Raw genomic sequence first — 25,572 nt, 5'->3', positions numbered from 1 at the left:
GGGCTGGGAATGTGGCTCAGTGGGCACATGCCCCTGAGTTCAATCCCTGTTAACTCCCCCCCCGCCCCACCAAAAAAAGGCACACTACTCTCCAAGGGGCCCACAAGAGTATCATGAGGGCCCAGGCTAAGCCCACCATGGGCTGAGGCACTGAAAGATCCACTGTTCAAACAAGCCTTTCACATGCTGGTTTCACAGTTCTCAGGATCTGCAACCTCTCCTCCCTTCCAGTGCTTCACAAAATCAATCTTTCTCCCCAGATGTTCATGATTTTTGCACTATCTGTCCATCATCTGTGCTAGTAGTTACTAAACACTTTTAAATTACTTGCCTTTTCCCTTGAATGTCTTTAAAGGCACTTTATAGCATTACCCTAAATGTAAAACCAATAGCATGTGCCACATATCCAAGTTAACTGCAAAAAGATGATTCCACTAAAAACAATAGATGTTTATTCAAGTGCAGCCAAATACCACTGCCCCAGGGCTTCAGCTGAAGGCTGATCATTAAAAAGGATCATTGAGGGATGGACATAAATTAAAGGCTGGCACAAATTTCCCTTGATGTCATCAGAAAAACTGAAGGAGAATTAATTAGCAAAGAGATAACTCTGCCATGATGTGACTCAATGTTCTTTACTGCAAGGTCGCCAAACCCCTGACACCTGGAAACATTGTTCTAGGTTGAACTTCTACAAAAGGAACAGTTGGGGTGGCCTGGCAGGCAGGAGAGGGTGCCCAGGTGGGATTCCAACAGCCATGATGCCATTCCTTACACTAACCACTGTGGTCTCTGTTCCCCATCAGCACAGACACCTGTGTCTGGGCTCAGTCCTAGGACACAGTAACACTCAAGCCCAACTGCTGGCACATTCCTGACCCTGACCAGCTATGAGGTATGAGCTACTGACTCGTCTCTGGGCCTCAGCTTCTTCAGCTGCATCATGGGGCAGTGGTAATGGTGACGTGTGGTGCTAACTATCTCACAGAGCTGCTGTTCCAATTAGGAGATGAGAACAGAAGGCAGCAAGCATCTGGAGAGCTGAGAAAGTGTCCACTGTCACCACAACGGCACGGCACCACGGTCTGCCTCAGAACCTACAGGGCTTAGCAAACATTTCCCCATTCTGTTTTATTTCATTTTCAACCACAAACTAAATGACAATGAAATAAATTTTGCTCCAATCAGTTATTAGTTTTCAATCAAATGACTGGAATTTGCTGTGTGCAAATGACCTTGAATCAAAATGTGGCAACAAGAAGGCCATTGACTCAGGTGACTTTTTAAGGATCTTTGACTACAAAACACTTGTGTTAAATTCTTCTCACTTAGGATGCTAATTTAGAAGCTGAGAGAAGGGGCACAGCTCTGACTGAGGCAGCCTGGAGAACCAAGAGCCTGCCCTGTGCCCTCTGTGGGAACTGATAGGGTGACCAACTGTCCTGAGTGACTGGGGCGCCTGGGTTTTAGTGTGGAAGGTCCGCAGCCTAGGAAACCTCTCAAAACAGAGCAAACAAGACAATTCGTCACCCTAGCCTCTGGAGCCTTCTGAGAGCGTGCACCTCCTAAGAGAATTATTAGAAAACCATTGATTAAGCCCCACATCACCTCATGCCCATGATGGCTGAACTGTGCCCCTCCCAATTAGTATCTTGAAGGTCCTAACCCCTAGTGCCTCAGAATGTGACTGTATTTGGAGGTGGAGACTTTAAAGGGAAACAATAGGACTATTGTCCTCATAAGAAGAGATTAGGGATCAGACAAGTAGACAGGGAAGACCATGGGAAGACACAGGGAGGAGACAGACCTCTACATGCTAAGGAGAGGGGCCTCCAAGGAAATGAACTATGGTGACACCTTGATCTTGGACTTCTAACCTCCAGAACCACATTACTTGGTTAAATAAATCTGCTTTTTAAGCCAAGTACCAGTCTGTGGTACTTGGTTTGGGTAGCCCTAGCAAACCAATATGCCACTATTTCACAGATGAAGAAATTGAAGCTCATATTGGCGATTCAGTCTTCAGAGGCAGCACAGGAAAGGGAATCCAGGCTTCCCTAGTTCCAATCCTGTGACCTTTGTTCCACAGAATAGGATGAACTCAGCTATTAACAATGGTTCACTCTTTCTGACTCACTGCACCAAATACTGAAACATTCTAAGGGAAATATTCAGTCACGCAGTCTACGTACCTCGTGGTCTTAATGAACAGCAAATTCTGCTCCTCAAAAATAAGCACAACTCACCCGGAAGGATTCATTTACAGTGGACACCAGTGCTAGAGAAGCAAAAAGTAGAGGACTCAAGTTCCACTGCCCCATCCATCAGGCATGGTCTGGCATTCGGAGACAGGGTTAAATAAAGGTTTGACGGCCCAGATGCACTCTGACAGCAGCATCTCTCTTCTCATTTTAAAATCAATACCCGACTCTGTCAACTCTCAGGCTACTGAGTAAACAGCCCAAACAGCAGCAGTTCATACAGGGCGGTGAACGCCTGGGAAGGGTGGTGAGCTCCTGGTCCAGGAGTAGCTGGAGCAGTCCTTTTAGTGGCGCAAAAGCTACTCCTGGTCAGAATGTTAACCTTGAGGGTAGACTGCACTTTGCCTACATCCATGTTTGGGACATGGAGAGTTAGGGCTGAAAGTGCTATGTACCCTCCATGGTGACATGGAAATAGCCAGGTTTGACTAAAGGAAAGAACAAGGGTCATTTGTGGTATACAGGATGACACCAGGGGCTTCAGGCCTCTGCAGAACCTTGAGAGGCTGAGTCTTCTGCCAGTCCTAGAAATGGAGGCTGCATGCATTTGTTTGAAAGTGATATGGAAGAGTGACTTCAGAGACTAGAAACTCAGTTTACACAAGTCACATTCATTGACAGACAAATAGAAGGACTTAGGTCTATTTAGGAAGAGTAGACGAAGGCATTTGTCCCCATGAGGGGAATTGGGGAGACAGCCTGCAAAACTATCAGAAGCCCTGTTGGCCCAGATGTGTCTCTGTGCAGCTGCTCCCAAATGAGGATTTCAAGAACATGCTGGGTTTTTGCATGTAGTAGGATTATGTAAGTCATCACCACAAATGGGTTTTTTCAAAGCCATTACTCAGAGAAATATTCTGTTGTTCCCCATGTTCCTGTGGCACCCACATCCTTGCATTCTCAGGAGCAGCCAAGGTATTAGCAAGGCAAAAAGACCTCCCCAGGAAGCCTATTCCTGCTCAGGTAATAAGGGTAAAATAGATACTGATGCAGGATAAACATTTTTCTACCTTTTCCCACACATCATTATCCATCAAATACCTAGGAAATATCCAAATTTCTCACTACCTAAGACACCTTCTCAACAGATAGACAGCTGTTTACTTGGTAAATGGCTACTAACGCAGTTTCTTGGAAATTAAGAACAACTGTCTTTTTCTGATCTTTTTTTCTTTTCTCTTTAGAAGGCAAACTCTTAAAAAGCAGAGACTAGATCTTTTTGTGATATTTGAGAAAGTAGACTCTCAATAATATTCTTCCTGTTGAAAATAACGCAAGCATTTAACACCCCTATTTGTAACTATCAGCAAGGAGGCCAGTCTTGTGCCTCCAGAGAACAGCTCAGCTCACAAGAGAGGGTTGACTTGCCCCCTGTGGAAAATACAGTGGAGAAAATCTCCCAGTCCCATGGAGACTAAGTGGCCCTGCAGATCCAAGAAACAAAAAATTCTGCTCCACTGAAACAAACAGAACCCACCTGGAGGGATTCATTACAGTGGGTGTTAGTGATGGGACTGGGGAGAGGGCTATAAACTAATAGCACAGCTACTTTATCTTATCAAGACTGAATGTCTAAAGACTTCCGTAGAAGTTTTGATTTCAATTATCAGCAGAGGACATACTTTTAAAAAAACAACCATAAAAAAATGAAATATTCTATGGTTAGCTTTAACAAACATTATGCCAGAGAGATTTCCATTTCTTAGATTTTGAGCATTGCAAAAAGAAAGTCAACACTATGCTACGGGATGTAAGAGCACCCCATTATCTAAGAAACTGTGTTGCCAGAACAAGTAAACCTGAATCTGACTGAGCTTCTGAGCTTCAGATTACTGATTTACAGGAATAACAGAGGACAGGGAACATGTTAAACAGCTCTAGGGAGGTGCAATAAGTTGATTCCAGACTGTGAAAAACTTTCCAAGACAAACAACCCAATTTCTTCAACAAATGAATTGCAAATAAAAATAAATACATTGAAAATTAACTCTGGGATTAAAGAAGTTTAAAATACATTTCAAATGGGAAATAAAGTATGGGTTCATACAAAAAGCTAAAAAAAAATGTAATGTTTATGAGGTTAGTAGAACTCTGATCAGCTAATTGATGAAGTTAGAGAGCAGCATTAATTATGTTCTAGTTGTGATCCTTGTATTTGTGGTGATGTATGTAAAAAGCTTCCTTATCTTTCAGTAGTACACACGGGAATATTTATGAGTGAAATAATTCGAAGTATGAAATAATATAGAAGAGAAAATAATAAGGGGCGTATGAGAAGTCAGATTGGTCATAGGGGCCAATAAATATTAAGCTACATATGTGGAGTTGCATGATGGTATTCTGTTTGCTTCTGTAGGTTTTTTAATTTCTATAATGAAAGTTTTTTTTAAAAATCTGTGTAGGTAACACACCTCAAGGTATATTCTGGTTTTCATACACATGGTAAATCCCACCTCCCTGAAGCATTTCCCACCACAATTCCCACCCAGCACAATTCCAAGAAGTCTCAAAGTTGATGTGGGCAAGTACCTTACGTGTAGGAAACAGTAAGATCAACAAAGAGCACCCAGGCACTGGGCTTCTATTTCTGGCCTTCTTTTTCACCCTCAGTCTATGCTAGGGAATTAGAAGGAAAAGAAAGACTGTTACAGCACCCACAATCCTACTGTCAGAGTGTCACCTTCCCCATTCACCCCTCGCCTACAGGGGCACAGTCAGTCCCCCACTGGGGCTGATGTTCCAGATAAATGCAGAGCTGTAGTTAAGAAAAACTAATGAACCACTGAATGGCACAAAGAAAATCAATAATGAGAAGAATGCAAGCGACCTTCTTCTGCCTTTGGATGCCTGTTCTTTCTTCCTGAAGGAGGAAAAGAGAAAGAACATCAATACACAGACACTGAGAAGATCAAAAAGACTCTTCACCACCAAACATTGTAATCATTTTCATCGTGTTCCTGAAAAGAAACTGCCCACGGGCATGAAGGTGAATGTGCTCAAGGATGAACAGGAGCCATGGAAAAGAACCTAGCTGATGGAAAGCCCTAAGCAGCCCATGGAAAGCCCAGGAAGAAAATGAATAGTCTAAGGTGAGCCTTCACTTTAGCAATGAAAGGAATCCAAGAAACAAATTTCACACGGTGCCCTTAAAATTGACGTGTTTAGTGATGAAGAAAGAAAATCAACCCAAAGGAGAAAGGTGCTCCTGATAAATTCCCTGCTGGTTCACCTGTGCCCCTTTGGAGTGTCTGGGAGCTGATCTCCCACACTGGATCAAAAGCAGTAAAGGAGCCCAGTTCTTCCAGGGTTGCAATGAGCATTAGCACACTCATTCAGACGTGATTCTTCAACAATCTGCTGCTTCCTTCCTGCTTTGCCTGTCACCTCTTCAGAAAATTCAAAAACTGTACTAGATCCAAGATGATAGCACCTCCTCTCTCCTTCTTTCAACAACAGGTTATAAATCAACCAAAATTACTATAAAATATTATTTATGCATTCAATAAGTAGGTATGAAAAGTCAGTTGTATTCAGCTTTACTAGGTTTTACAAGAAACGAGAAAGAAGGAACTGAGCTCTGCTTCCAAGTTTCCAAATTTGTTTAGAAAATCCCTGTGACTTCTGGGGCAAGATGGCAAAGTGAAGCCAGGACATTTCTTTCCATAAAACCAATCAAACAAACAATGGTAGCAACAAAAAAATCCAGCATGAAATCCAGTGCACAACGCAAAGTGCACTAGCAGAATCGAACACAAGAAGGGACATACGGTCATGCCTAATCTTCGAGAAGTAGCATTTAGGGGAAGTGAGAGATGGAAGATCCCAGGAGTCACTGCTGTGCTCAAACCAGCTCACTGGTGGAGTTTGGGAGATAGTGAAGGGATAAAATTCTGAAAAGTCCCAGCAACTCTCCCCATTTAGAGAGAAGTAGAGAGACAGGGTGAGTTAGCAGCAGGAGCAAAAGTACAGGCTCATTCATTTACATATTCAATAAGACTTTATAAAGATCCCTTCATAAACATTACTCAATACCACACTCTTAGAAGAAAGTTTAAGAAATACCTAGGCTGAATTCTAAAACAAGGAACATGCCATGCTTACTTGGCAGAATGACCCTAACATAACTATCTATCACTTTAAACCACATTTCAGAAAGAAGAACATAGTTGATACTCATCAATTAACAGGGCCTCTAATGTTCAGTACTCATAGATCTGAGGGGGACATGAACAGGTTTCAGAAGACAGGAAGTTCCTGGTGAAACCACTGAATCTCAAGGCAGAGAAAGAAATTTTCAGGTAAATAGGACACACACACACCCCTCAAAACCAAACCTAGAAAAAAGGTTAAAAAATGGAGTTGGTCAAAAGGTCAGATTTCTCTCACACTAAAGATAGCAGAAAAATGTGTAAGTCGTGCATATAATGTTGTGGGGCAGGGGGCATGAGCAAATATTTTTACATCTACCCAAATTGTTCAAGAATAAAAACAAAAGACACTTTCAGGCATGCAAAAACTCAGTGACTCTATGAGTCCTTCCTAAAGAACCACATAAGTAAAATCTACCAAACCAAGAGATTCAAGTAGAGTTCTAGTACAAAGTCTGGACATACTAGAAAGAACTGGACATATTTATATTTAGAACTAAAGCTAATCACAGTGTGAAGTATGTTTATAAGAAGGAAATGTTACACACTTCAACAATAAAAAAGAATAACATACCAAATCCACCAATTTGAAGCAAGACAGAAGGAAAAATAAGGATGAAGTTTTCTCACATTTCTAGACTTGTTAAAGATACAAAATCAAGAAAGTGAGATTTAATTATTATCCTATTTGAAATTATTAAGTTAGTAAAGCAGAATGATAATGTGAATAAGGAGAAAATAGATGTGTCAATTTTCTCTTCCATCTTTTCAGTAAGTAGTTAATAGATAATAAATAGAGGCTAAAGCCACTATATAAAGTATTAAATAAATCTCCAAAAGCCCTGAAAATAGATTATAAATCTTTGACTTTATCACAAGAAAAATCACACTTACTCCTGGAGGCAAACAGACATACACCAAAGAAAAGATAATCCATGGGGCAGGATAAGGCAGGGGCTGGGAGTAGGGAAAGGAAAAAGCGTCAAAACCAGAAAATACAAATTAAAAATTATTAAGATTGAAAATATCTATTATATTAATAATAGACATTCTATTATATTAATAGATATTTTAGTATATCTATTACTGGATATCTATTACTAGATATCCTAAATATCTGAATAGGATATCTAAATATAGGATTATTTTAAAAGGTCAAAATATAAAAGAAAAACAAATCTTTAGAGATCCATATCTAAAACCAACTGTCCAAGAGTCTTTTTATGACTTAGAAAGGTTCAAAGTATGTATATGTATAACATGCATACATATAGTTAAATATACACACCAGGTACATGATAACAAAACCAGAAAGAATCTCAATACCAGAAAAGGGTAAAGTCAAATCAAAAACTATCAAAGAACATAAAGAGTTGTTTTACATTCAATAATAATAGCAATTGCCAGCCCCCAAGTACTTTCTACACACTGTTAGAATGACCTGAGTTTAAATCAATAATGAGTTTATAAGTATTATAAATCTTTCAGCATCAAAAACTAAGTGTCAAAATCCATAAAAATATAAAATTCTAGAAGATGTCAATGGAACACAATAATACTAACAGGCATTGTTATCCATGACAGAACAAGATGACAAATAAGAAATGTAATGTAATCATTAAACCCAGTAAATCTATTTCAAAGTGTTTATCTAACATAAGACATCTTTGCACGTACTAGTGGGATATTTTAATTTAAAAAATAAAGACTATATTAGGCCATAAAGTAAAGCCTCAAAACATCCAGGAAGATGGAATTAGAATGATCTTCCCTGACCAAACTACAATAAAAACAAATATTAACAGGAAGACACCTAACCACCTAGAAAAGTTTAAACTCGCAGATCTTAATGCAAAAGAAAAAGTCAAAGATGAAATTACAGAGTATCAATATATATATATATATATATTTTTTTTTTTTTTTTTTTTTTAAATGACAAAGATACATCCTCACAGAAAATTTTGGGAAACTGGACTCAAGGTAAAACCTTATAGTATTAAACATTTTCTCAGCAAATAATGACTGAAACAAAATCAATAAACATTCTATTCAATAGTTTGAAAAAATGGTATTAAAGTTTATTACATGAAGACATGAAAATTTTGGAAAAAATAGGGGGTTAGGTAGCATAATCCAAACAGATATCAAGACAAGCTATACTGCAACAATGATCAAAGCATTATGCAACAGGAATAGATAGAGACCAAACAGAATAGGATCTAAAGGGAGACTCAAAAACATCTGGGAGAAGGCTTATGATGAGGATCACATTTTGAATCAATGGGCAAAAAATGAACTAAATAATACCATTCACTAGATAGTGCTGACTTCACTTGTTGGCCAACTATTTAGAAAGCAGTTAAGCCAGATCCCTACCTGACTCCTTTCACCAAAATAGATTAGAATGGATCAAAAAAATCTTTTAAATAAATGAGTAAGTATATATTATAATCTTGACATAGGCAAAAGATCTTTCAGAATATAAAACCTATAGACCATAAGGAAAACAATTGACAAAAAAAAAAAAAAAAACTGCATAAGAGTGAAAAAAAAACCTTTTCTATAACTAAGAAATATTTAAGTACTAAAACTCTGCTAAAAATAAAGAAAAATATTTGCATCAGAAGTTAATTTTCTTATTTTATCAAAAGTACATACAATAAGAACAACTTAATAGAATAAGAAATTGAAATGTAAAATAGAAGAGATGCTAAATCTCACTCAGAAATGTTAAAGTGCAAATGAAAATGTTGAGATAACCATTTATCTCCTAGCAAACGGATATGATTTTTAAAGTTGATAATAGTCAATATTGGGAAGAACCTGGAGAAATAAGCACCCTGGAACATCATGAATGAGACTGTAAATCATCATAATCTTTCCTTGAAGATTAACTGGTCAAAATCTATCAAATGCCCATATACTTGATCTCTGCAATTCCAAAAAAGCACACTAGATTCAACATATAATCAGACTAAAAAAATAAAAAGAAAAAAAGAAACCACATTTGATTATCTCAATAAATATAGCAAGAAGCACTTGAAAAAACTTTATTCAGGATTTTAAAACAACAAAACAAAACTTTCAATCCACTAGAATTAGAAGGGATTTCTTTAACCCAATATAGGTATCTTGGAAAAGCCTAGAGTTAATACCACACTTAATGGTAAAAAACTGAATGTTTTACTTTAAGATCAGGAACAAAGCAAGGATGCCTGTTCTCATCATTTTTATTCAGTATCGTGGGGAGCCAGTGCAATCAAACAAGAAAAAGAAATTAAAAGCACCCAGATTAAAGAGGAAAACTTAAAATGGACTTTATTTGCAGATGACATGATTGTATGTCTTAAAAATCTGATACTGTATATTTGAAAAACTACTAGGATACAAAGTCAAATGTAAAAATTAATTATGTTTGTATATCTTATGAAGGAAACTTTTCAACAATGCTGAAGCTTGTATAGCAATCTGAGAATATGTCCTTACACCACATATAAAAATTAACTTGAAGTCAATAGAACAAGTGTAAGAACTAAAATGTTTAACTTCTAGGAGATAGATATACAAGGGTATTTATTATAACATTCTTTCCAATAGAACACTGGATACAACTTACATTATCCAATAAGTTATAATAATTACACAAAGTGAAATGCTATCTAGCTACATGTAACCACTAAAAGGAAAGAAGACAAATTTTGTGTCAGTCTGGAAAGAATGCCAAATAAACAATTCAAGCTTTTTTGAGTAGTGTATAGTGTTGAGTAGTGTATAGTGTTATAGCATATAACTGTGTAAATAAAAGAATATTTGTGCTGGGCACAGTGGTGCATGCCTGTAATCCCAGTGACTGAGGCAGGAGAATTGCAAGTTCAAAACCAGCCTCAGCAACTTACAGAGACGGTAAGCAACTCAGTGAGACCCTGTCTCTAAATAAAATATAAAAAGGGTGGGCTCAGTGGTTAAGCACCTCTGGTTTCAATCCCCAAAACTGAAATCCAAAAAAACAAAACAAAACAAAATTTGCATTCATAGTCATTTGTGTGTGTGTGTGTGTGTGTGTGTGTGTGTGTGTGTGTGTATTTGCAGAAGGCTACATGGAAACTGTTATTTAGTTTTGTTTTCTTTGTTGCTGAGGATCAAACTCAGGGCCTCAGGCATGCTAAGCACATATTCTACCACTGAACTACATTCCCAGCCCCACAGAAATTCTTAAACTATAGAGAGAGGTACCAAAAGTCAGAGACATTGGAAACAGGAAAAATAATATAATTGTTAAAATTTGTTTATATTTCTGTACTGGTCATATTTTTGATGATGTATCATTATTCTATTTTAAAAGATAAATCATTTTTTCTTTCATGTGAGTAAGAGACCTCTACAGAGGATCATTCTGGCCAGATACATGCAGAAGTCAAGTCGTGGGAGAGCAGAAACCACATGAAACAGTAGAAGCCCATCCTGGGAAGAACAAGGAAACAGCAAGAAACTGAAAGGACTGAAAGAAACTGAGGACTGGTGAGCAGATCAATAACCAATTCTCCTTTTGACCCTCTGAGGTCTGCTGAACTTTCTTGTCAGTCCTTGGATCTCACAGAATTTCCTACTGCACTCTTCTCAAAAGCCCCTTATCATGAGCTGATCTGAGTTTCTCACAGGCTGGTTGTTGAGTTCCTCAACAACTCCCCATGGGCCCAGCCCGAACCCTTGTTGAATACCCTAAATTAGTTCTAATGGAGGTGCAGACTTACCTTGCTGAAAGTGAAGCAACCTGTAGCCTGCGCCCTGAGAGCTCCTGCAGTTAGTCAAGCCTAGCGAGTGTGATTTAAATAGAAACTTGTCCAGCAACATTTTATACTCAGGAGAAGATTCATAACCAAGATTTCCACTTCTGAGGATGCTTTTTGAGAATGTTTCTTCTAGATAATATAGTATGACATATATATATATATATATATACATATACACATATGTGTGTGTATGTATATATAGATATACATAGATAGATAGATAGATAGATAGATAGATAGATAGATAGATAGATAGATTTAATAAATCATTGAAGAAAACTTCCAAATCTAGAGAACAACTTTTAGGAAGAAGAAATCATAAAACTAAGCACAGGAAATTTGTATAAATGTTAAATACAAAAAAACACCCAGAGATACATAAAATAAGAAAACCATACAACTATGAAGGAAGGGGAGAAAAATTCCAAACCAACATATAAGCAAATGATGGTGAAGACTGGACAGAGAAGGGACCAACTTCCTCACAAACAAGCTGTCTCCACAGTAGACATGGGAGTCTGTCTTGGGTAGCAGATCTCCTAGGGACCTTGTCCAGTGTTCCCACTGGAAAGGACCTTTCCTTTATGCTCCTACTGATCAGTTCCTCTTTCCTAACAGTGAACACATTGCCTGCCATTCTGTGGTTCAGAATGAGGTTGGTCTTCTCCACCAGTCAGTTCCCTGAGAACAGAGACTATATCTTAGTAAATTTTTTCTTTCCCATACATAAAAATCCTTTCTATAAGTGTTCAATAAATGTTCAGTATAGCAATAAAACCCAGAACTTTAAAAAAAAGACAGTTTTATAATGAAAAAAGTTGTGATTTCATAGACTACTATGAAAATAAAGAGAAATAAGAGAAGATCATTGCAACGCTTTTATAAAATCCCACTATCCAAATGTAATCAATCACTAATGATAAACATCTCCATAGGCATGCACGTATACATGCACATACAGGCACATCAGGATGGATAGCTACGTTTGTTTGTTTGTTTGTTTCATAAGGCAGAGAATCTGATTTCCAGCCCTGTCACTACTAAATCGCTGTTTTGAAGGTTTGTATCCATCAGAAAATTCAGTACACATACTCAACCCTTGTTATCACCCCTACAGCACCAGACATTGTTCACTGTCTCCATCTTTCTAGGACTCCTTTCTCTTTGTCTCCTTTACATCTTCCTTTCTTGGTTCCTCTTCTGCCTCTCCTGTGCCACCCCCCATTTCCCCCATGAATGTGAACCTTCAATAAAAACCCTGCCTTGGGCTGGGGTTGTGACTTAGTGGTAGATCGCTCACCTAGCATGCGTGAGGCCCTGTGTTCGATCCTCAGCATCACATAAAAATAAAATAAAGGTATTGTGTCTACCTACAACTAAAACAAAATATAAAAAAAAAAAAAATCCTGCCTTTAGTCCTCCACTTATCTTCCAAATGTGCCAATTGCCCCTAAGACTTTCATCATCATGTCTTAACAGGTGACTTCCTCTCTCCAGCACTATTTCCTCTCCTAAATTCTTGCCCAAAATAATAATAATCCTCCCTTATCTATAGTTTTGTTCTACTCAGATGCAATTACCCCTGGTGAATTGTAGTCCAAAATATTAAATGGAAAATTCCAAAAATAAATAAATAATGTTTTAAATTATTCACCATTCTGAGCAGCATGATGAAATCTCATGCCATCCTGCTCCATCTCACTTGGGACATCAATCATCTCTGTCCCAGTGTATCCATACTGTATACACTATCCACCCATAGCAGTGGCTATCAGATGGATAATATTGCAGTGTAAGTGTAAGTAACCTTACATAGTAGCCTTGTGCTAGGTCACATGCCTTTGTCATTCACCCCAATATGATACAACTCGAATGCAAGTCCTTGCTCTGCAAGATAGAAAGTGAAAAATGTCCCATAAGGAGGGAATGAAGCATTTACTGGGTGTTTGCCCTGAACCAGGAGTAGGGTCTTAGAAGCTTAGAAGTTTACATGTTTATTCTATCAACCCTAAGAACAAATGGAGAAAATATTATTAGAGAAGATATTATTATTTTTCATATTTTACTGAAATTCTTACACTTGGCAGGAGTGGATAAGGATGGACTAAAAATACATTCCCATCCAAGCACTTGTCACCACTGCCACCCAGGACCACCACAAGCTATCAAGAAGCCATGTGGGCAAATGAGAAAAAGGTATCTTGACTGCAAGGGAACTTAGCTCCACAAAAGTTGCGCAGCTTGACAAGCAGGACCACTCACTAAACAGGAAGCTGACTGGATTGTGGTTAGAGTCACAGGGCTTAAAGTAAGGCAGAAGTCCTAAGAGAGAGAGAGAGGGAGAGAGAGAGAGAGAGAGAGAGAGAGAGAGAGAGAGAGAGAGAGAGAGAGAGAGAGAGAGAGAGAGAGAGAGAGAGAGAGATTGGGGAGAAAAATTGTTAGCAAAAATATCTATCAATTTGGCTCAAAACAATTTTGAAATCAAAAGTAAAAGCAGAATCAAAATCAATGTCAAAATGTTGAGATTGGATGACCAGAAGATTGTCCAAAATGAGGGGCACAGAGGAGGCACAGCTTGGGGGACACTCTAAATTCAGTCTGGGACCTGCGAAGTTGGAGGTTCCAGTGGAAAACAGGAGATGCGATAAGAAAGCACAACTGGAACTTGGCAGAGAGAAGGTGGCTGGAGGACCAGCCAGGAATCCTACAGAGGGGGCACAGCCACCCATGCCCCACAGGGGCTCTCGAGGCAGAGGCTGGGATTGCAAGGACAGAACCTTGCATGGCCTTTATGTCCAGTGGAGATGAGCGTGGAAGAGGAGCCAGAGGAGGGGCCGACAGGGAGATGGGGGAGAGAACAGAGCAGACGAGGCCAGGGAGCTTCCAGAAGAGGGGGAGCAGATACAGGACTAAATGCCCCTGAGCAGGTAAGGAGGAGGATGGGTTAAGAAAGGTCTGGAATTTTGTCTTCAAAAGAAGGGTGGAGAGGAGACCAGCCAGATCCCAGGCGGCTCCAGGGGAGGGCTTGGAGATAAGACTATCCCCTGCATACTTTGCTCAGCCTGGGGTGTGGTCCTGAGCTGAGGACCTCCTGGGCTGACAGTTGGCAGGCAAAGATAAGTGGGTATGGGCTGAACATTTTTTTAATACTTATAGAAAAATTAGATAGACGTCTTAATTTTCATGGGCTAGTAATAAAACCGTTTGTCACTTTGGCCTCTAACTTTTGTAAAATATCTTCTGTAGAATAAAAAGTCTCATTTAGCTACCTAAAAATAGATTTCATTTGTGGAAATGACTAAACTTTACAAAAAAAATCATTGAAAAAGCATTAATAAACAGAACACATTCTGTAAAATCCTAATCTTCTGTGGAGAAAACATCTGCTCCAGGAGGAAACGTCACAAGCCATGTCATAGATCAAAAGAGAAAACATGATTTGATCATGGAAGGCTGAACAAGGACAAGAGGGAAATCTTTTAAATGTATTCTAACAACTTCCATCCAAATTACTTCACAAATACATAACTGATTTATTAACATGTCTTTCTTTGAGAAAGATTGCTCTAGCAGTTTCTGCAGGTGCGTAATTCCTGTCAGCTCTACTCTAAAAATACGTTCCTGATCTAAGTACCTGTCACCACCTCAAGCCCTCAAGAAGTCATTTGGGCAAATTAGGGAAAGGTGTCCCTCCTGCAAGGGTACATAGCCCCAGGAAAGGTGCACATGTCTGCTTGTCTATCTCATACTCAAAGGATGCTTCTGGAACCATCTTGTTTATCATGAATAGCCTATTGGGTTGAGGGGACAGGGAGTGGCGTGCAGGATCTCCCTGTGACAAGAAGGCCAGGAAGCCAGAAAGAGGCCACCATCCTAACATTTCCCTTCTGCAATCTTGGCAAATCTGAAGTCTCTTCATCTCCTTGTGCCTCAGTTTCCTCATCTGAAAAGTGAGATGGTTGAGCTAGTCACTGTTTCTCAAGGACAAACACAGGGTTTGTTAAAACTCAGGGTTATTGACCTTGAATTTCCAGGGGACATAGCCAGGCATCAACACTTGACAGAGCTCCATAGATTCCAATGATCCCTACCTTGATCTCTAAGTTTCCTCCTCTAATGTTCTAAAAATTTTAAATCTTAAATATAGACAAATATTGAGAGAAAGAAAGAATAGTGACATAATGGAACCTGAAATCTTTCAAATCATCGTGTTACCAAATTCACAAATCAGCCATGATGCTGCAGTCACTAAGGAACAACACATGCCCACGGCTATGACAATGATTAACTAAATCATCAGATTTTTCACTTCCTTACTGAAGCTTGGGGAAATCTTAGCATTAGCTGCCTTAACCTTCTCGAAGTGAAATACATTTAAAAAGCAACTGCAAATTACTGATGACTAATGCCCTTCAACTTGGCCTCAAGCTGAGAAATTCTGTGCAGAAATAAAGTGGTTTATAACCCCACAGGTCGGTTCTATTATAAACTGCGGGTGGTGAATCAAGTGGCTGTGAACTGTGGGGTGTGTGTGTGTGTGTGTGTGTGTGTGTGTGTGTGTGTGTGTGTGAAAATCTATACTTAAGGAGGATATTTCTCCTATTCTTTAGCCAGAATTTAACAGCCAGACAAAAGGCAGATGCTAGCTGTGAGGACCCAGGAATCAGGGTGATGTCTGTCAACCACTGCTTGAGTGCCCATCAGCGAGGGCAGCTGCATCTGCCCTTTGCAGAAAAGCAATCTAAAGCAAGCATAGAAGAAAGCTGGAAGGAAAATAACTGCAACTCACATCGATGACCTATTTTCTGAATCCGGCTTAAGTGAGATTGGATTTTCATTCCTTCAAAAAAAAAAAAAAAAAAAAAAAAAAAGCAGAACGCTGCAGGCCCAGAAAAAATGGTAACTTTAAGAAGTGCAATGATCAGAATGTATGACACATTGTCATGAAAGGACTTACTTTTCCACCCAGGTTCCAAGGGGTGCTAGCCTCAGACGACCAATGTGAAAGGGGCTGGTAAATCCACCAAATCCTTGATGGCTTTGCTTCACTTTTAGCCAAGATTAACATGATGCTAATTGGTAGTGAGGGAACCTGATCTAGTTAGTGAGTCCTATCAGCATAGGCGGCACAATCAAAGCCATCCTCACAGGTCTGTATGCGTGTCATTTCACAGTTCCAATTTTGCATTCTCCCAACTAGAGGTTGCAATGGCCCTCCATTTCAGATGCGGCCCTATCAAAACAAATCATCTGTTTTTATGAGCCAAGTGCTCAGTGATGGCATGTACCGTGCTTGGGTTCACTTCTGACGTGCAGATGCACTGGGGGAAACACCCGAGCTTCTGATTTGAATTCCAGACAAAAAAAAAGCTGACTGTCCAACGGCTTCAGCTGACTCCCTGGGCTGTGTGCAGAGCGCTGGGGTGTGAGAAGCAGGGGAAGCAAGGAACAGAAGGCAGAGCCTGCTCATCTGCAGGGAGCTTCCCTTCTGGCCAGCTGGGGTGACATGTGGGCTCACATGGGATAGCTGAAGACCACAAAGCAACAACCAGAGCCAAACAACACTGCATTCACTAGATCTATGAATGATGAGAGTCAAGACCCTAGTTGGAGAACTTCCTGGAACGGGTAAATCTAGATATGGTATTGAAGGAAAAAGTGAAAAGCATGAAGAATGAGGGAAATCAAGAGCCAAGAAAGCTTGCAGAAGATGCAGAAAACAAGAATACCCATTAGAGAACAAAGATATTACCACTGCAGGTCAATAATGGCCTTTTGTGTTTCCTTTCACTATCTTAAGAATCTTAAGAGAAAAACACATCCCAGTGTTTACACACAATAGATACAGTATATCTCCTAAACTCTTAGAGTTGGACTGAATTATTGGTCATCCTATCTGCTGAGTGAGTAAATTAAAGAATAAATGAACAGAATATTGAAAAGATCAGTCTGGTTCCAGAAGAAGCATCAAAGAAGTGATCAAGAGATGACGTTGCATCAGTGTGCAAGAGTTTGTTGATGGTAGAGCTTTCAGGCAGCCTGGAGGTGGAAATTTTATCTCAAAAGTGATAGGAAGCCACACCAGGAGTGGAGTGACATTGGGAATTTTCTTTGAGAAAGACTGCTCTAGTAGTTTTTGCAGGTGACAGCAGAACAGGAAAGCCAGCAGGATCCCACTTCAGCAAGTAGTTAAAGCCTGTACAATCTGGAAGGTCACTGATAGCCTACTTAGGCTCCAGGGCAAAAATACCAGCCGCCCCAGCAGTGCAAAACTGGCTAAACTGTCTTTACAGGGGTTTTCTCTGGCCTTTCCAGAGGATAGAGCCCCAGAATTTTATTCTATCTTCCTTTTCCACCACCCACCCCCCACACCCCGCTCCTCAACCTTGATAGTACTTATTAGCTCAAAAGGAAGAAAGAGACATGCTCCTGCAAAAGGCTGGGAGTCTGATCTGCTCCCAATAAGCATTTCCACGTCAGAATGAAGTTAAAATGCATTCCCAGAAACAGCCTGGCAGCCATTTGCATAACTCTCTTATGTAACAAGCTTCACAATAACAGACAAATCTATAATTTTAAATTTGTTCAAGCTACTATCTTTAATGGAGCTAACTACAAAAACACCATAAAGATTGTTAACTCACAAATCATGTAGTATATGTTTCTCTAATGAGACATTTTAGGGAATGGACACTGAATCTGTGTTACTATAGGATTGTCAACTTATTCTGAGATGTTCACTTATGTACAGCAGTACATAAGGTATACAATAAGGTTGGAAGGCAACCTGCTTAAGAATGGTTATCTAAGAGTGGCAGAAAAAATGATAATTTATATCAATAATGAGACAAATACATGCGGGCGAGCGTGCCCACACACACACGCACATACACATGCACACACACACACAAAATCAGGAATGACTCAAGAACCCAGAAGCAAAAGGATGTTGCCATAAATGTCACAACATGGTCAGCGACATGAAGTCAGGACCAAACCTCTCAGGTCCACCATTAGGTACTCCACTGGTACCAAGCATGGCATGTGACTATGTAAGGTTGAAAGAAAAAAAGTCTGGATAAGTGAATGAATGAAAGAATGTGATTTGTCCACATGACACAGGCACTTAATATACCTAAGAAATATGTGCAGAATATTCATTTCCTAAAGAACCTGCATACCCACATGTAATATGCACAGGCACATACATACCCAATTCAAATAAAAAATACCTTCAGAAGGTAAGCATACAGCCAAAATAGACTTTAATTTTTAAAAATATTTTGAGACTAGTAAAGTATTTTATAAAATTTTTAAATGAATGACTACAGGTCAACTTTTTAGTTTTCTTCATCCATTTAGGAGTCCTAGTCATTTAGTGGCTGAAAAATTGAAAAGGAAGGTGAGAAAGAGCTAACTTCTGGCTTTCTTTCCCTGGATAATTTTTTCAAAGAACATCCTATTACATTTTATTCTAAACAGATGCATTTTTGGCAGGACCAAATAATCCATTTTCTGCTCTATTTTTAATATCCACATTTTCATTTCATGGGTTTCAGCCTCAGTTCCAAATGACACTCTAAGTCAAATGAGAACTTAACAAGTTATCAGCTGGGACTTTTTTTGAAAATAAATCTTAGTGGTAGAAGGAGGACCTCTGGATATTATATCTGCCTCAAATAAAGTTGCCACTGAGAAACAAAGCAAGCAATGTATCCAGTATGAGATTTTTTAAAATCTGTGAATCTGGAGTTCATCTGTTTTATGGTACACACATGGCGTGCACAGGGTGCTAGGCACACAGACAAAGAATGGCAGAAGGGTGAGAGACAGATGGTTGAGGCTCGTGGTTTTGAGGTGGGGTCATGTTCCCTGGGGCTTGTTCCTGTACATTTATACTTCCCTCTACATAAAGGACTTGCATCATCCATCATCTTGAATGCCATAAAACTACTACAATATTACCATTTCCATAATTATATATTGAATGAGACCTTATTGAGATACTTTTGGAATTAGTATTTTTAAATCAATCCTTCTAACACACCCTGTAATCAAAACACAGTGTGATTCAGTCTGTCAACTTTCAGTGGTGCCTACAGTGTGGCAGCTCCTGGTGGCAAAGTGGACTCTGTCCCCATGTGGTTTATGACATGAGTGTTACAGAAGCTACATGCAAGGTGCTATGGAGCCCAGGACAAAAAGGCCATCCAGCCTCCACAGTGGTTATCCAACATGGCTGCACATTGGAATCACCTGGGGAGATTTTAAATACTGATTCCTGGGTCCCATCCCTGGAATATCTGATTTAATTGGTCTGGAGTATAGTTCTGTGGCCTGTAGTTTTTAAGCTTCCAGATAAGCAGCAGATTGAGAATCACTCTGAAGGGCAGGGGTCCTCAAACCTTAGCACCCATCGGACTCCCCTGGAGGGCTTGTGAAACACAGATTGCTGGGCCCTGCACCCAGAATTTCGGACACCAGTTGAAGTTGGGGCCCTGGAAGGTGCATTTCTAGGAAGTTACCAGGCAATGCAGAACCACACTTTGAGAAACAGCACTCTCGGGGTCAGGTGAGGATGGGGAGTGGGGAGTGCTCCTGACAATGAGGAGTACCACCTGAAGGCCCAGAAACAGCACAAGCCCAAGTGCTGAGAGATCTATGGTAGGGCCAGAGTTCAGGCAGCAGTGAGAGCCATGCAAGTTGAAGCAGCTGTCCTGTCCTGACAGCTGGCTCGATGGGGCAAAAGAAAGGTCAGCCACAGCAGAATTGTCCCATCCATAGGTCAATTAACTCTCAGATTATTAAAAATCCAGGCTGGTTTGTCATTGAAAGATATGACATCCCACTCAGGGGTGACATTTTATAGCTTTCCTGACACTCTTGCAAATGCTGTCTCATCAATTCCTATAGAAATCCTGGAACAGGAGAAAGGTTGGCACTCCACCTTCGTTCTACCAACAAGAAGAAGAGATCAAATGCTAGGGCCAGGTCTAGAACCCCCACATTCAGCCTCTGCATCCTGTGTTCTACTTCAACATCTTACCCTCCATCTGTCAATCCTACCCCAAGGAAAACCCTGTCCTTAGGAAATCGCCTGAGAGGCAAAGTAAGGGAATATACACCTGTCATGGCATTTGTACACACATCACCTGAGAATGTTCCAGAGCGCCCTGGCTCTTGGAGGACTATTTGACTCTCCAAAAAAATCAATCAGAATGGAAAGTTGGTTTGGAAAAGAACTGTTTGTTGTCACATTCTAGATGGCTTTCTTAAACACTGAACCTGAATTTCTGGTAGCAACTGTGAAGGGGGCAATAATGTTTGGATCTGGCTCCATCTTAAACCAAAAGGCAGGGCTTTTCTCATCTATGGGTAACTGAGAGTCCAAAACAGTGCAATAAACAACTCAAATTTCTTATTATTTTCTTTTTTTTCCTTGCCAAAATTACTCTTCAGAGAGGATTAACTACTACTTTAACTTTGTTCTGGTTTTTTGAGTCAGGGTCTCACTATGTTGCCCATGCTGACTTCTAACTCCTGGACTCTACCAATCCTCCCACCTAAGCTTCCCAGGTAGGTAGCTGAGATTACAGGTGCACACAGCCTTGCATAGTTCTTTGTATTTTTTTTTAATTCAATCATGTGTTGTTTCCTTTTAAAGTAGTACATGTTTGTAGGCAAGTTGCTGGGAAATACACAGGATACAGATCAAATAAAATAACCCATAATCCTGCCTCCAAAATGAAATCACTCAATATTTGGTGTCCTTCCTTCAAACTTTTATGTAAACATAAAATATATGTATATATGCTGGTAGGCGTGGGGGTATATCTGGGTGCACATGCATTTTTTTTAATATATGTTGACTGCATACTGTTTGCTATTTGATTTTTTAAATTACATTAGGTTAAGTTTCTATATCATTTATAATAGTGACACTTAATGGAGTTATGTCTACTCTCCTGATATCAGAGTCACTTAGGAAGGCTTTTCACAAATGACATCTTCCTTCCTAAGCTACACCTCTCTTCTACCACCCTCAAGTTAAGACTTCTCCTGGGTCGGTGCTGTTCAGATGGGTGGAAACATCCTGTGTCTCCCATGTGGGGATCGCTAGTCCACATGGGATTATTATGGACCATTTCTTTTGCCATTATGTGAGTACAACAAAGCTTAGTTAATCAATTCCCCATGAGCATTTTGCTATTTCCAATTTTTCCATACTTAAAAACTACTACAGGAGGTTTCAAGATGGCGGCCTAGAGGATGGCTGCATTTCATGTTGCTCCAGGACTCAGGATTCAAAAGAGGAGATATTGAGACACTTGGGACCAACTCAAAGCAGCCGGGTGACTCTCACCCATTGGGGAGGTGTCCCGGATGGGACAGTGGTCCCGGAACGCAGGAAACTTTGTGAAGTAGAGCTGCCGGCGAGACGCCCCTCCCCCCGCTGGAGCAGTGAACTCGGACAACTGGGAGCGTCGAAAAGGAGGCCGCTCCGCACAGCACTGGGACTCGGAGCAACCACTGGGGCTCCGGCGGCTGCCCAGGGGAGGAGTGGCGAGGAGAGCTGTGTGGACTCAGGACACCGGGGCCTGCCCTGAGGAGGAGGAGGAGGAGCATGGCCACTTGGATTCGGAGTGACTGCACCAGAGCTACAGGCGGTTGCCAGAGGAGAAGCTGCGTGGCGAGCTGTTTGGACTCAGACCACTTCTGAACCCCGGGGCCTGCCCGGAGGAGGAGGAGGAGGAGGAGGAGGAGGAGGAGCGCGGCGGGTCGTGTGGACTCGCAGTGACTGCATTAGCGCTCCAGGCGGCTGCTCAGAGGAGAAGGCGAGTGGTGAGTTGTTTGGACTTAAAGTGACAGCACCTGAACACAGGGGGGCTGCCTGGAGGAGAAACGTGGTGGGTCGCTTGGTCTTGAGTGGCCGCACCAGAGCTCCGGGCGGTTGCCCATAGGACCCGTGCAGCGGGTCACGTGGATTCAGAGCCACTCAGAGCGACCACTCCTGAACACCCAGGGGGTTATCTGGAGAAGGAGGAGGAACGGGGAGGGTCACTTCGACTCGGAGTGATTGATTGCCCAGGGCTACGGGTGGTTGGTGGGAGGTGGAGGCACGCAGTGAGTTTCTTGGACTCCTAGTGACCGCACCGGAATACTGGGCGGTTGTCTGGAGGAAGAGGTGTGTGGCGGGTCTCTGGGACTCAGAGCGATTGTACGGGGCCCCAGGTGGCTGCTCAGAGGAGGGGCCGCATAGCCAGGTGATTAGGTGCAGAGCAGGGTCCCAGGATCTAGGAGGCTTCTGGGTGGAAGAGCCGCACAGAGACACGCTTAGGGCGGAGTGAAGGTTCCAGGCCTGTGGGCAGATTCTCTGAGGAGAGGCAGCCTAAAGAGATTCATCTGCGAAGGGTGAGGTTCCCAGGCCCAGGAGGTAGGGCCGGGCCCCTGAGAACTTTGCAGAGGAAGGCAGCCCAGCCCAGGCGGTAGCTGTAATTGAGGGGAACCTCTAGGAGGGTACTGACCAGCGAGACCTCCCCACCGGGTGAGTCTTCCCTGCCGGGTGAGGTTTCCCCACAAGGACGGTAAAACTAGAGACTCAGGCCCAAACAGGCCTTGCCTCAGCCCGCAGCCTAGGTCCCCTTTGGATGACCATTGGTCAACAAGTGGAGGCACCTCTGCCCACTAGCAGGGATTATACCCCACCTGAAGGCCACCACTCCTAGAGAGGCAGCTTCCTTGTGGAGCACCGCATTATCAACTTCCTCCAAGACTTCAGCCTACTGAAGGCTAAGGGGGGATATATATAGAAATCTTCAGGGACATTGTAAGTCAATAGAGAAAATCTGCAATATCTCAGCGGTCCACTGATACCTGAACAATATGAGAAAACAAGGAAAGAAAATGCTGCAAACAAATCTAGATGTTACATCAATAAAACCCAATGACAGCATGGCAGAAGAAATGACAGAAAAGGAGTTCAGAATGTACATAATTAAAATGATCAGAGAAGCAAACAATGAGATGAAAGAGCAAATGCAAGCATTGAATGATCGCACCAATCAACAATTAAAAGAGCAAATACAGGAAGCAAAAGATCATTTCAATAAAGAGTTAGAGATATTGAAAAAAAACCAAACAGAAATCCTTGACATGAAGGAAACAATAAACCAAATTAAGAACTCCATAGAAAGCATATCCAATAGGATAGAACACCTGGAAGACAGAACCTCAGACATTGAAGACAAAATATTTAACCTTGAAAACAAAGTTGAACAAACAGAGAAGATGGTAAGAAATCATGAACAGAATCTACAAGAACTATGGGATATCATGAAAAGGCCAAATTTAAGAATTATTGGGATTGAGGAAGGCCTAGAGAAACAAACCAAAGGAATGAACCATTTACTCAATGAAATAATATCAGAAAATTTCCCAAATCTGAAGAATGAAATGGAAAATCAAGTTCAAGAGGCTTATAGGACTCCAAATATACAAAATTACAACAGACCCACACCAAGGCACATTATAATGAAAATACCTAACATACAAAATAAAGACAGAATTTTAAGGCTGTGAGAGAAAAGAACCAAATTACATTCAGGGGGAAACCAATACGGATATCAGCAGACTTTTCAATCCAGACCCTAAAAGCTAGAAGGGCCTGGAACAACATTTTTCAAGCCCTGAAAGAAAATGGATGCCAACCAAGAATCTTATACCCAGCAAAACTTACCTTCAAATTTGACGATGAAATAAAATCCTTCCATGATAAACAAAAGCTAAAAGAATTTACAAAAAGAAAGCCAGCATTACAGAACATTCTCAGCAAGATATTCCATGAGGAAGAGATGAAAAACAAAGAAGCAAATCAGCAAAGGGAGGAATTATCCTAAAGGAATTGTCAAATAAAGGAGGAAACATGTTGTGTCAAACAAATAAATAAATAAAATTTAAAAAATGAACCAAATGACCGGGAAACCAAATCATATCTCTATAATAACCCTGAATGTTAATGGCCTGAATTCATCAATCAAAAGACACAGACTGGCAGATTGGATTAAAAAGAAAGATCCAACAATATGTTGCCTGCAAGAGACTCACCTCATAGAAAAAGATACCCATAGACTAAAGGTGAAAGGATGGGGAAAACATACCAAGCCCCTGGACTCAGCAAAAAAGCTGGAGTATCCATCCTCATTTCCGATAGTGTGGACTTCAAGCCAAAGTTAGTCAGAAGGGATAAAGAAGGTCATTTCATACTGCTTAAGGGAAGCATAAATCAGCAAGATATAACAATCATAAACATCTATGCCCCAAACAGTGGCTCATCCATGTATCTCAAACAAATCCTTCTCAATTTCAGAAACAAAATAGACCATAACACAATAATACTAGGTGATTTTAACACGCCTCTCTCACCACTGGACAGATCTTCCAGACAAAAATTGAACAAAGAAACCATAGATCTCAATAACACAATCAATAATTTAGACTTAACGGACATTTATAGAATATACCATCCAACCAAGAGCGAATACACTTTCTTCTCAGCAGCACATGGACCCTTCTCTAAAATAGACCATATATTATGCCACAAAGCTAATGTTAGCAAATACAAGAAGATAGAGACACTAGCATGCATTCTATCAGATCATAATGGATTGAAGTTAGAAATAAATGAAAGAGTAAAACACAGAAACTATTCCAACATCTGGAGATTAAACAATATGCTATTATATGATGAATGGATAACAGAAGATATTAGGAAGGAAATTAAAAAATTTTTAGAGGTAAATGAGAACAAAGAAACATCATATCAAAATCTCTGGGACACTATGAAAGCAGTACTTAGAGGGAAATTTATTTCATGGAGCGCATTTAATAAAAGAAGTAAAACTCAACAAATAAACGACCTAACACTACAGCTCAAAGCCCTAGAAAAAGAACAGAACAGCACCAAAAGTAGTAGAAGACAGGAAATAGTTAAACTCAGAGCTGAAATCAATGAAATTGAAACAAAAGAAACAATACAAAAAATTGACAAAATAAATAGTTGGTTCTTCGAAAAAATAAACAAAATTGATAAACCTTTAGCCACACTAACAAAGAGAAGACGAGAGAAAACCCAAATCACTAAAATTCGGAATGAACAAGGAAATATCACAACAGACAGGATTGAAATACAAAACATAATTAGAAGCTATTTTGAAAATCTATACTCCAACAAAATAGAAAATTTCGAAGACATCAACAGGTTTCTAGAGACATATGAATTGCCTAAACTGAACGAGGAGGACATAAACAATTTAAATAGACCAATTTCAAGTACTGAAATAGAAGAAGTCATCAAAAGCCTTCCAACAAAGAAAA

General features: G+C 40.3%; 1 protein-coding gene across 5 annotated transcripts in view; it reads right to left on the bottom strand.

Annotated features, from left to right (window-relative positions):
• The window catches only part of MYO3B (myosin IIIB), a 548,027-nt gene that overhangs the window by 492,506 nt on the left and 29,949 nt on the right, over positions 1 to 25,572 (bottom strand). Inside the window, exon 1 of one of the 5 annotated variants that reach the window (XM_079135471.1) lies at positions 11,634 to 11,736. The exons of 3 other annotated variants lie outside the window; for them this stretch is intronic. In XM_079135471.1, coding sequence (XP_078991597.1) covers positions 11,634 to 11,635 — 2 coding nt within the window. In that variant the 5' untranslated portion in view covers positions 11,636 to 11,736. Of the gene's footprint in view, positions 1 to 11,160; positions 11,282 to 11,633; positions 11,737 to 25,572 lie in introns of those variants that run through there. One more of the 5 variants, XM_079135473.1, reaches the window with a different exon arrangement.

Source organism: Sciurus vulgaris, assembly GCF_902686455.1.
Source record: "Sciurus vulgaris genome assembly, chromosome: 3".
NCBI lineage: Eukaryota > Metazoa > Chordata > Mammalia > Rodentia > Sciuridae > Sciurus > Sciurus vulgaris.
This window is presented reverse-complemented; position numbering and strand designations above follow the sequence as displayed.